This window comes from Mya arenaria, chromosome 11 (assembly GCF_026914265.1).
Source record: "Mya arenaria isolate MELC-2E11 chromosome 11, ASM2691426v1".
In the NCBI taxonomy this organism is placed as follows: Eukaryota; Metazoa; Mollusca; class Bivalvia; order Myida; family Myidae; genus Mya; species Mya arenaria.
The window spans coordinates 38,872,218-38,886,059 of NC_069132.1; the positions used below are offsets into that span (position 1 = coordinate 38,872,218).

The window sequence follows — 13,842 nt, forward strand, 5'->3', positions numbered from 1 at the left end:
CTATTGAACCATTTATGTCTTTTAACTTAAAATGACTTTGTATTGAGAACATAATTATTTATGTATTGTTCCATTATTCGCTTTACAATGGCTTCATAAACAGTATTGACAATATATTGTATACATATATATCCGGCAACATGTCGATCATATAAGAGCCACACCCAAATAACTATATTAAATATGTTTCAGTTGTTCAGTGTTTAAACAGTGCTGGAGATCTTTTAATGTACATCCACTTTGGAGGCCTTGGTTTTAAATGTTTACGTGACACAATCGTTCTGCTTGAGTTCAACTTGTCAATAGTATCAAATTAAATTGAAGGCCGCGCGACTCTTCAATGGCATTTTTGGAAAATGGGTATATCTTATTACACTGAAGAAACCTATGACTAAGCACTGAAAAATATTGCCACTCTAACAGGCAGCAAAGTTTTAATTGTGTTCAGCTGGAAATACCAAAAGGTCAGTTTGTCGTTTTACTATTTCTGTATATTTTTTAGTTATTTCTTATATTTTCTTCGGTATTGTAGTCCCCAAACTCAGCGATACAAATTATTCCATTATGAACATGTATGTAAACTTTAATTGCCTCGTTTACATAAATGTTTGAATAAATGTAATTATGAGTACACTCTTAAAAGTATGAGTTGAGTTCATTTGTTTCGAGTAATTGACAAACCAGGATGGAAATTGAAAAATGTCATTTATTCACATTAAATGACGTATATCGTTACAAACGAACAATATACATGGCCGAAACAAAGTTGGAGGTAAATAAAACGCCATAAGAATATGTTTTATCAACTATTGTGAATGATTACGTAAAATCAATTATTTTGAAACCGCACTTGTTGTCAATGAGGCCTTTTCATAGAGAATGCCTTTTTTGTGGAAGCGGTTACAAACTACTAGTATGTTATTGTAGAATAAGTAATTTATTGATATATATTGCTTATCTTGTTCATTTTTGCTAAGCAGTTGTTTAATAAGTAAGTTGTTTTCATTCTTTTTTTCTGTTACTAAAAGAGTAGCCGCCATTTTCTTTTCAAGTGCGCGATTTGGCGTACGGAAACTCACGAAAAAACAGGGGGTATTTCGGCTCTAGTATTAAAGCTCGTGCATGCAGACGATCGAAAATGTTTTGGCTTGAAACCACGTTTTTTTAATCGATTCAAATTTGTTTTCATTCTTTCAAAATCTTGAAAGTAGAGATACATTGAATAGTTTGAATAAATTTGTTCGTAACTTTATAGAATTCAGGTGAATTATGTATGAGGATAGTTTGTTGACACTATTTAAGCTTTGATAAAACTTATTTATGATATAAATTATGAATAAACATCTTATTTTTTGTTACGTTACTTTCTTCGACGGCCTGTCCTTAACTCTTTGAGACATGTTTTCTAATTTAATATTTCTGAGGAGTCCATTTCATTTCAGCTTTTATCCATGGGAACATGCTGTTTAACTATTAAGCTATCGGGTACCCTGCATGAGACACGTTTGAACGCGTCAACTTTTTTAGCAAACGTGAGGTTACCTCGATCTGCGAGATATATACAGAATTACTTTAAACAAATATACAAATTTGGCTTCAAGACGATATTTGTTTTCAATAATGAGGCTATAACTACATATTACATGCATTCGTCATTAAAGATGGTGACGCTAGTCGAAACAACAAACATATCTTATTTTTGACCAACGCAGTGTTGTAGGATTTTTCAAATACATTTTCAAAGTTGTCCATTTTTTCGTCTTAAATCCGTGCATTTATGTTCGATTTGGATCAATGATTGGTATATTGTCGAAAGTTTATAAACAAAATAACATAATAAATAACTACTATAAAAACAAATGAAAATTTAATTTAAATGTCATTGATAATAATTTCAATTTATTAATCGCTGATTCTTGTACACCGTGGTCCGTTCCAATTTTCATAAGCTTCCTGACTTGTTAATAATCTCTGGGATGACTTTGGTGCTGGGTTAGCCCCAACATGAAAAATGAACTAGCATTCGGAACTCCTCGGCCATTTTTCTCCCGAATACAACCTCGGATGTACATATATGGTTTACATACTAGAAACCGGTGTGTTAAAGTCGGCTGCAAGTAAATCGCGTAGTAATTTAATCTAGCAGTTAAACTTATTGACTTAACACATGGGAATCTTAACTTTGTTTGCAATGATAAACTTCACTGGCAATCAATTTAAACTTAGATAAAAAAACAAGCTAAAACACAACATTTAATTAATGATATAATTCAAAAATTTACGAAATACTTCTACTGATGTACCAGCATACATCCGAGGTTGTTTTCGATACAAATGGCCGAGGGGCTGCGAATGATGAAACAGTTTTTTTGTTTATTGTTAGTTAGCAAAATAAAAAAATATATATATTATTAATAGACATATAATCCTAGCTCACAATCTCAGCCAACGTCTAATTCAAGCTGAAGACGTCTCTATTGTATATGCAATATGCACTATGCACAGCCCGTATTACAATTTATTGCAATATATTGCTAACTTACCCAGGCCCCTATATCAAAACATGCTATTTTTCAAAGATAAATCACTAAATAGAGAATGTACAGGTATTGTTATTGTAACATATAAATTTTCCATCAAACGTTGAATAACATAATTTACGAATTATATTAACTTTTGATCCCTTTTCTTAGTAATTTTCATTGCCAGTATACCAGTATATTGCTTCATTCTTAATAATTATTTGATCTCTAGTATATTTTAAGATATCTATATTTGGGTTCTGATAATGGCTTGTTCCAGAATCACAGATGTCATCAGCATCCGGCTCGTTAGGATGGACATGGAAAGGCCATTTGGCGTATTATGACTACCAAACAAAAACAGAGAAACAATTCAAGAAAGTGCCGAAGCTTAAAGGTTTGTGTTGAAAACAAACATTATCAATGCATTGCTATATCAACAACAACAATAATGACGTTTATTTGGTATAACGGCGATTTGTATATCGCAACAACCATCAAAATGTATCAGATTACATTGGTTCCGAATTATATGCACAAGTCAATTGTAACCACGCCCCTCCCAGGTCAGGGGAATAGCGGAGTATTTTGTTTTCGGTCCAGCCAAGCCCGGATAAAATTCAAATCAAACGAGGCGAACTACTGCTAATTCCCCGCCAAAATGTATACAAACTAATTATGATTAGTAAAAGCTATGTGGTACTATATATAGACAATTCTGAAGTATCATTATCAGATTTAACACATGAATAAATTCTTTTAAAGCTATAAACTAAGATTTCAAAAAATATGCTGATTTTCTATCAAGATTCATACAGTTTAAACCTTCACTAAATGTTATGACATTAAACATGTATTTGGTAAAAACGACAATGTATATATTTTCCTGATATGATTAAAAAGAGGACATATAAGTAAAAAGAGCAGTTTGGCACCAATATCGTTTAGATTACAAAAATACACTTTCGATTGACATGTGGTACAGCATTTTGTCTCCATCTACCGACTAAACGGAAACTTTATTGTTGCTAGGACGGACAAGAAAAATGCAAAACGTGGAGATATGGGGAAGATATTAAGTTTTTTTAATTAACATCGGACTTAAGAAGAGAATACATTCTACCTTTAGACGACGGATTAATTTGTTAATAACAAGTTCGCTGACAATTGTCGACAAGATTGGTTTCACAAGTTTGCGAACATGTTTTGCGGGTACACTTGTTTGGTTAAGCCAAACATATGAATAACCCGTTGAATCCAAGATTTTACTTGATATAATTGGCGCAAACTTATTTATTGGTATGTACTTATATATATGTTCTACTATTGGTTGAAAAGCAGTTTCCGACGGAAATCAGTTTCCGACAAATTACTTTCTTCAGATCTTCTTAAAGAAGTTACTGCAACTTAATTTTATGTTTACAAGGTAATCAAAAGCTTAAGCTCATACCAAGCCACATATGTTATTTCTTTCTTTCTTGCGTTTCGATGAAATATGGAGTTTGATCAGTGAAAAACAACAAAATATGGAGTGAAAATATCAACTTTCATAACTACTTTTAAAATCTATTGTAGTTACATCACCTTGTTCAAAACAGAGCACTTCACTTTGAACCATAAAATGATGGCAAATAAAATGTTGAGAATTTAAAGAAATGTTACATTAATTTAAATAAAGATGAATTTTGGAAGTAACAATTCACCGTTCATTAGAAAAAGAGTTATCCCGTTTTTCAAAAGTTGTCTTGATCTTGAAGCTACATGTTCGAACATTTGCTTTTATACCAAACAAATTACAGACGAAACAACTGTTCGAACATAAATTGAATGCTATATCAAAGTTCAAATGTGTTTTTAACTGTTTTACGTAATATGAACTTCCCGGATTATTCACACAACACTTTACAGATTTACTGATATTTTTTTACCCCACCCACGCCTCAAAATTTGTAAACCAACTTACATAGTTATCGTTACTACATGGAATTCGACCTGTATTAAAGCAAAACAGACTGCAGCCTTTGTCAATAAGAGAACTGAATATCCATGTATCATGAAACACATTCTAAAACTAAGAAAATTGTTTCAATGATTATCGAAGGACACACAGCATAAGAAACGGGACCAGCATACACTTTGCATCAGGTGTGCGCGAATCCCGGTTCTGTTGTCACCAATAATTATTTTTATAACTTATACAACTGGTAGTTAATAGATAAATTTAAATGAAATTGTAAAATGGCAGAAAATTGCACGGCTTGATTGTTTATGGCGGGAGACGTGGTGTACAGTTGACCTGTCGTCCCTAACAACACCAAGGGTCACCAACATTAACCCTACCTAGCATCACCAAAGAGACGCAACAGTTCGTGGAGAAGACACCGTCAGCAGAAAGCCTCTAAAGACAGCAGGGATAAACTGTCAAGATGCGTATTATTATCAGTATTTCTAAAGTAATGAAGTAATGAATCGCCACTGTGTCAAATGAATCTGCGCGCTGCGAAGGTTCCCCCGCCAAAATACGACCCCGTTAACACAATACGAATTCAATTTTAGAAACTATCGACTTAGGTTAAGAATGATGCCATAAGACGAACATGAGTTTTTTGGAGGGCGAATTACGCGCAAGTCCCGTGCATGCCATAATTAATAAAAAATAGTTCGCCCAACTACGAACACCGTTTTTAGGATTGCTTTATTGCATAATATTTCATTTGAGGGCAGTTAGTTCGCCCCGCTGCAAACACTGTCAGTTCATATAGTTCACCCAACTGCGGATTCCATTTATACAGTTACGATTGCCGAATTACAGGGTACTGTGTACGAGTGTAAATAGTACGCCCAGCCGCGAACGCCGTTTGTATTTACCTTTACCCAACCAGCGATGGCCATGGTTCCATATAATAAGCGGTTCGCACAGCTGCGGCCACCGATTGTTATGGTAGCGTTTCTAAACATCATAACGAAAAACAGTGACATTGGTAATGAATAAAGATGAGGAAAGCCAAGCTTTTTAACTATTAACAATGCGCATTGTACAGAACAGGGTCATTACTGGTCCGGTTAAACCGTGGCGTTACTATGAGGACATGTGAACACTATGTGTGACGTTACACATATGAAAATTTATCAACGTTAGCAGATTGAGCTGCAATTATTTTTAAATGTGAACATTTTATATATGGATTTAAACACGTGTGCATAATTCAATAAAAACCTGTAAAAACTGTCGAAAACTGCTTCTCAACTGGTACAGTAGGTACAAAACCGAATGTTATACCATTTCCTTCACATAGGTAAATGTGTTAATAAACTTCGTCTAAAACATACGGACGGCTGTCTGAACAAAATAAATGTTTCAAAACAAAAGTCAATTTTATAAAAGAAATATAAAAAATAGAGTGATAAATGACTGTTAATATTGCTGCAGAGCAGAGTTGATACCCGAACTAAAAAAAGTCAATTTTATAAAGAAATATAAAAAATAGAGTGATAAATGACTGTTAATGTTGCTGCAGAGTAGAGTTGATACCCGAACTAAAAAAAAGTCAATTTTATAAAGAAATATAAAAAATAGAGTGATGAATGACTGTTAATATTGCTGCAGAGTAGATTTGATACCCGAACTAAAAAAAGTCAATTTTATAAAGAAATATAAAAAATAGAGTGATAAATGACTGTTAATGTTGCTGCAGAGTAGAGTTGATACCCGAACTAAAAAAAAGTCAATTTTATAAAGAAATATAAAAAATAGAGTGATAAATGACTGTTAATGTTGCTGCAGAGTAGAGTTGATACCCGAACTAAAAAAAGTCAATTTTATAAAGAAATATAAAAAATAGAGTGATAAATGACTGTTAATGTTGCTGCAGAGTAGATTTGATACCCGAACTAAAAAAAAGTCAATTTTATAAAGAAATATAAAAAATAGAGTGATAAATGACTGTTAATGTTGCTGCAGAGTAGAGTTGATACCCGAACTAAAAAAAGTCAATTTTATAAAAGAAATATAAAAAATAGAGTGATGAATGACTGTTAATATTGCTGCAGAGTAGAGTTGATACCCGAACTAAAAAAAGTCAATTTTATAAAGAAATATAAAAAAATAGAGTGATAAATGTCTGTTAATGTTGCTGCAGACTAGATTTGATACCCGAACTAAATAAAAACCTGCAAACATATTAATGATTAGTATCCTAGATAGCAAGATATGAATTATACATTAATGTGTTATTCATATATTGCTACCTAGGAAATCCACTGGAGTACCACGCATGTTATAATAATAATAATAATAATAATAATAATAATGAAGAAATAGTTTAACATAAAAGACAAAGTGAGAAACAAGACGTTTTGGATGAATTTCCAAAGGCTTTTTTTTTCAAATAAACCACTTTTGTTCCTCGAGGAATTCGACCAACTAATAACCTACATAATTATCTGATTGTTCCAGTTTAATAATCATGATTTGCTAAATACCTTACAATAAAAATGACATTTTTATTGACAATGTATTATTCATGTAATAATATATTAACATAGATATTAGAAAATAGTTCTCTACAACGCAAGTAGAATGACGTTATATTGACGTCATTGAACGTGCCCGATGTAAAGTATGGATACACGGGAGACATATATCCTAACGATATTTTTCTAGTAATCGGTAATCATATCAGTGTTCTATTACAGGTGAACTCGACAAAGAAGAAATCGTTCGTGTATACAAATGTTTTCATCCGATGGCTATCACTTTGGACAAAGCCTTCCACGAATATGTTATTTTCCGAGCCAAAAAAAATGGAACGGTCTTCTTTCATTCGATCGAAAAGAACTCGGAAGAGATAGTTTGGCAGAGATCAAAGGATTCGAAAGACGTTTTATACAGGCTTAAAAATGTGGCTCGTCCATCGGGTAAGGTCTCGGAGAAAAGCGATGTGGAAGGAGACATCCATGATCTTATAGATTGGTTGGAAAACGAGAGTCAGATTACTCGGAAATACAATGTTTTGTATGATAATTGTCAACATTTTGCAGCGAGTGTGTACGGTGCTGTAAACCAATTCAAAGCAGAGGGAATGCCTGAAGATATAATGGCTCATCCAGAATTAAGCGCATCAGGTGATTTTCAATATTATAGAAGTTTTTAAACACAAACTGATATTGTTTAAATATTTACTTTTTCATGAAATCATAACTTTTCATTTTGTCCAATTCGGTATGTGAAAGGTAAGTAGTTATTCAGGTATTATTAATTAAAGCGACAGTCCGCAAAAGTAACCGTATTTCAAAAGTTTTTAATAAGTTCCACATTGTTTCAGACCGACTGAACCGCAATTATTTTTTAAAAAATCGCTTTAATAACTTAGATTTAACAAATTGAAAATTGCCGAAAGTTGCTATTTTTAGACGGCAAAAGAGAAAGTAGGTCTACGGTTTTTCCGACTACTCTTGGGGGCGATACTATTTCCCGGTCCCGGTCTCCTCCGGTCTCTGTTTTATAGTAGCTATCGGGCGTGATCAAAAAGGTGTTAATGACCGCGGGGGGTAATAGGATTACAAAAGATTACAGTTGATTAAAACATTAGATATTTGATGATAATTATGTCACTATTTATTTCAAATTTTATATCAATAAAACATAAAATAAATTTAGGCAAAGATAAAAACATGAAATATGCACATGTACTGAAATTAATGTCATGAATAACAAACACATTGAGTGTGTGTTTTTTTCATATTAAATTCAGTTATAAGTATACTATTGATAATAGTAATGCAAAAAATAACAATGCTTGACTACATGTAAATCAGATATGAGTCGGATATGCAAACATGGAATTTTTCAATTGTAATCATTTATGCTTAATTTTTTTTATGTCGGGGGGGGGGGGGGGTAAACATAAAAGGAAGAACAATAACATAACATAACATAATTTAAAAGGTGCAATTCTAAGTTACTTCATACTCTAGCCGTCCTCAATCTTTTATGCAAAAAACATGAGCATTTGTACTGCATCGCATCTTTCTCTACACCTTTAACACGAATTGCATAAATAGTGTATACCTATAACAAATTGCATAAACTAAGACATAATGTTTATATATTTTATACCAATTTGTTACATATAAAAATAAATAAGATCGCAAAATCGTGTTATAAACATCAGCAACACAATCCGTTGCCTGGGGCCAGAAGTTATGAACCGGGAATTATGAGACCGGATTTTACGAGGAGAGACCGGGAAATAGTATCGCCCTGCGCATGCGCAAGAACTTTGGAATCCCACTGTTTTTTCTATTTATATAACCGTTAACTCTCGGGGGCCGATAGTTAAGAAGAGATATTGAAAATGACACGAAAAACTCATTTCTAGGTCGATTTGAACCAAATTTTTTTTGGATTCGTCAGTCAGGAATGCTTATCAACACATAGATGAATTTTAATTTTTTTTCATGGCTAATTTGCCCGATTTGCGGACTGTCGCTTTAATAAGACACATTATTAATGCATTGCTTTATCATCAAAATCAATAACAACAACAATGCCGTTTACTTGGTATTACGGCGATCTTTATATAGCAGCAACCATGAAAAAAATACATTGCGAGGGATTATTTAGGAATACTAATGATGGTAGAATTAATTTATCATTGCACTATTAAATATCGAGGCGCTTATGTTATATACTCAGCATATTACATTTTAATTTTAAAATGCCGTTGTCTTTAAAAGGTCAAACAGATAGATAGAAATCAAAATGTAGGTATTCAATATATATAAATAAACATAGAACAATTTAAAACAAGGTATACTTTAACTATTGAAAATAATATACAAAAAACAAATACATTGTAATACCAGTCCATCGTAAGTAGGTTCATATTATCTTGTAGTGTTGGTGCTCGTTTTACACATGTACTGATTTCCTTATTAAAGTGGATAACAATACATGTACGATGAGTCATATAATTTCACTCACGTGTTTAACGATTTAGCTATGATTCATTCTTACCTTATTATTGATATTTGAATACAAGTATGGGGTTTCATTGACATTAACTCGGCACCATACGAATAAATCAGATCGAAATCAATGGATGAGCAATTCACAATTTAGTAATATATAATTGGTCGATTTATTAAGAAATATTACACACATCTGAGGGTCATATGATATTATAAGGACCAGCCACCGAAAGTGTATATGGCCGAGGTCCATTCACCTTTGTGGTATACAGGTTACGTTTTAACCAACACTCGCGCTCAAACCATGGTTCATCCAGTTTGTTACCATTGATAATCGGATTGAAAGGGTCATTGAGTTTTGATTTGTTTATAAAGTATTTGCTTTTTTGTGGAAATTTTCGTAGAAACTGTTTGTATCTTCCTACCCGTTGTCTATTGCACTTGCCAAATTTAGATTGTATTTTTTTTAAACTCAGATAAAAGGTCTTAATTTCCGACAAAATGATTTTCTTTATCCTTTTGCCATTTTGGATTTTTCTTTTGTGGCTTGGTTCAGTGTCAATCATGGAATTAAGGATTAGCAGATTGTGGACTACGGAGAACATATAATCGATTGTTTATGCCGGTGTCTCCGTTCCCCTCCTGATTTGTTTTGCCTGTTCGCTAACCCATCCACTGTGCAAGACGAACCCGTGCCATATCTTGGCCTCTTTCTGGCGTTTACGAACATCTATTTGGCATATTTACCCGGATTTGGAGTAATGATGACCATTTCCAATCTAAACATATCAAACTGCCTTCTCCAAAGTTTAAAACTAATACAATTATGATTTTACTTTACGACCTATACAGCCGAATAACCTCCCTTGAAACATCGTATCTACTGCCACTGCAGCATAAGGATCTCTGATAAAAGAAGAAAATGCGCGGTGTATAGATACACGGGAGACATCTTTCCTGAAAATGTTATCATGTAATTAGTCATGTTACTCTTTCTATTTCAGACTCTGATGCTGACATGATCGATGCGTTCCAAATTTTGAATGATGAGATAACTCGGAGTTACCACGAGTATGAACGTCGTCAAAAGCGGGGATTAGCACCAGTAGATCATTAAAAAATGGACTAAATACAAACACAGATTAATAACGTTTAAATATTGGCTCTCACGAAATCATTTTTATTACATCCAATTCGGTCAAGTATGTGAAAAGACTATTTTCAGTTTTGATTTCAGTATGTAGTCAATTCCATCATTTCAATTTGAATGGTTTTGATATGATATGGTGGCATACTGCTGCCGTAAGATAATAAGTATCTTCCATGGCCGAGAGTGTAAGATAGGTTTTTCCCGACCCGAGCGTAGGATGTTTTGCGGAAACGAGGTTCACCGAATTTCTGCAAAACACCCTGCGCGAGTGTCGGGATGAACCTATCTTACACGAGCGGCTATGGTAGATGCTTTTTCTCCCACCTCAGTTAAACAAAACTAATTAAATATGTATTTTTGCTGGAACTCATTTGTGCTTAGTGAAAATAATTGCGTATTGATATGCGATACCACGTGGTTGTCATGGATACGCGCGCAGTGATCCAGTTAATGTAAATAGTCAAATCGGTCTTTTTAAATAGTTCTGGAAAAATAGGAAAATGAAGCATTATTTCTTGAATGGTGCGTGAAAACTGTTTTTTGGGGACATTTGAAGCGAGAAATAATTAAATAGCGTTCTAAATATTACCATAAGACAAGTTTTCCTTGATGCTACCGACGACAGTCTTCAACAAGGGAGGTAATTATAATGTGGTGACCGTTAAAAAGAAGTTCCATACGGGCATTTTATCTTCGCCCGTGGGCAAGATAAGAATATCTAGCATGGTTAAATTATTGGATCTACTTATCTGAGGTGGGAGAAAACATGATAACGTTTGCAAATTGTTTCGTATTAGTTTCGGGATAACATTTAGCTATCTAGTTAGACTATTTGTATAAATATGAATAAAATTTTGCAACGAACATGCGTAGTAGTTTTTTTCCTAACTCTTCATTCAGAAGTTTTTACATCCAAAGATGTTTTACCATATTGGCCATGTATCCTTACCAACCGCTACGGGAAATGTTAAATTAACAATTGCAGCAGACACAACAACGTTGAAACAAGTGACACAACTTTACAAATTAAAAATGATGAATTTGAAAAACAATTTTAACGTGAACTGGAGCCATCACAGAAGCACTCGTATAGTCATATATTAAAATTCTTATTTAGTGTATAACACCCACATAATACCATAACCGTGTTCATCCAAAACCATAATACTATTCACTTTTTTACCAGGTTTTTAGCGAAAACAATGTTATTGGAATGGAGATGTTGTGGGGCGGATGGGTGGGCGGGCGTCATATTTGGTTTCCGCCCAATAACTAGCTAGCATTGATGGACAGTAATGAAAGTTGGTGTGTAGGTAGCTTTTTGAAGAGATACAATGGAATGGTTTTTGAGTGGTAAATGTCAAGGTCACTGTAACTACATATAAAAAAGTAAAAATAAGTAAGAATTGATGTAAAGTGATGACAGTTGTTGTGTTGGTAGCTTATGCGAAGAGCTAGCGTTTGAGAGACTAGGGGTCAAGGTCAAGTTCACTGTTATTGAAAATTTAAAATTCGTTTTAGCAGGGGCGGTTCCAGGAAATGACGACATATGGATAATATCTTAGGGGCACAACACTGGCCCCTCCCTTTAATCTTTTTTTCAAACATTTCCCTTTTTTCATAAAACTGTAAACTTAGACGATTTGAGGGGGAGTGGGGGGTGCACCGGGTGCCACCATCCCTTTTGGACTTGCTAGTGATATCACCATATGTAATTATTATCAGTAGAGTATATATGTAAATGAGTAGTCAAACACATTTGAGACAAGCTTTCTAGAAAGAAGTGTATATACATTCTGGAGAAGAGACCCTTTAAAGGTAGATTATAAGTATCTTCCATGGCCGAGAGTGTAAGATAGGTTCATTCCGACCCTGCGCGAGCGGCTATGGTAGATGCTTAAAGGAAATAAAGTAAAAATGTATTTATTTGCTGGAACTCTTTTGTGCGTCGTGAAAATGATGCGTATGGATATTTGATAACTCATGGTTGCCATGGATATGCGCGCATTGATTAAGATTATGTTAATAGTCAAAGCGATCTTTAAATAGTACTGATGAGAGTGGAGCATTATTTCATGAAATAGTCTTAAATAGAGATAAGAGTAACCATGAGTAGTTCAATAAAGTAATATTGGAAATACCCACTGGGTCCATCCTTAAGTTTCGGGGTCCTCATGATAAATATTTTGTATTTAATGCCAGACACTGGCCAGTGCAATAATAAAAACATAGCTACTCCCTGAGTTGCACTATGCATTTATGTAGGCAATACCCCTTAGGTACATACATAAGTAAACACGAAGTACTGCATCCGTTACTTAAACAATAAAACAATTTTGTTTGGCTTCCATTTATATCAATTCATAAAAGTGAGAAATATGAATCTTATCTTTTACATCTGTTGTCATCGCATACAGCAGGGGCTAGTAGAGAGCGTCAATTAGTCGGGAGGCTGTTCTTTTGATGGAACATCACTGCAGGTGGCAAGGGACATCACTTCCGGTTCCATGGGGTGGACACTTCCGGTTCAGTGGACGCTTAAACTTTGAACTCATTCCTATAATTCTACTTCGGTATGTTTTATACTAATTATAATTATGTTACAAATAAAATAGTTCAACACTTCAAGATTGGTCTTCAAAATATATTCATAAATCAAAATTCTCAAATTCATTAGGTGATTTCTGTTTTGGCTTTTACAGTATATTTCATGAGCATTCATTCAGATATGTTTTTAACCCAATTTACGAAACTTCCTGGCAAAGCGTTCAATAAATATATCAATACATACGAAAACACAATAAAGACTTTCTGCTACAAGAGTTCGGTTAAAGAAATCTTGGGAAACCTGGCACCTTTATGCTTTTTCACTGTAAGATTTCAAAAACCAACAGAAAGGCCGTATTGGTTTTCGTGTATTTCTATGATTTTTTCACTAATATATCTTGCTTAAATTGTGAAAAAAATGTATTTGAAATCAAAAAATACACTGTTTTCTGAGATAATGATAAAATAATTTCAATTAAATACATATTCCTTACGCTAATTAAAGGGCATGGGTCCATTATATTTTAATTCATAAACAAAGATAAGTGTTATGCTCATGAAATATGAATTAACTCATTACATAAAATAGTCGTGATAAGCTAGACTTTTGTTGATTTACAAATTATCCTGGGATATATAAACCATGTTCTG

At 33.6% G+C, this 13,842-nt stretch overlaps 1 protein-coding gene across 2 annotated transcripts; it reads left to right on the forward strand.

Annotated features, from left to right (window-relative positions):
• The first annotated feature begins 242 nt into the window (after window positions 1-242).
• Window positions 243-12,502, forward strand: LOC128209582 (uncharacterized). 2 transcript variants are annotated; one of them, XM_052913665.1, is made up of 4 exons: window positions 243-464; window positions 2,803-2,919; window positions 7,563-7,646; window positions 10,499-12,502. In XM_052913665.1, exons 2-4 carry the CDS (start codon window positions 2,811-2,813, stop codon window positions 10,609-10,611), a joined length of 306 nt encoding a protein of 101 aa, XP_052769625.1. In that variant the 5' UTR covers window positions 243-464; window positions 2,803-2,810; the 3' UTR covers window positions 10,612-12,502. The 2 variants fall into 2 exon arrangements, with proteins under 2 accessions (XP_052769625.1, XP_052769624.1); XM_052913664.1 differs by having other exon boundaries at window positions 252-464; window positions 7,218-7,646; window positions 10,499-12,488.
• The last annotated feature ends 1,340 nt before the right edge of the window (window positions 12,503-13,842 follow it).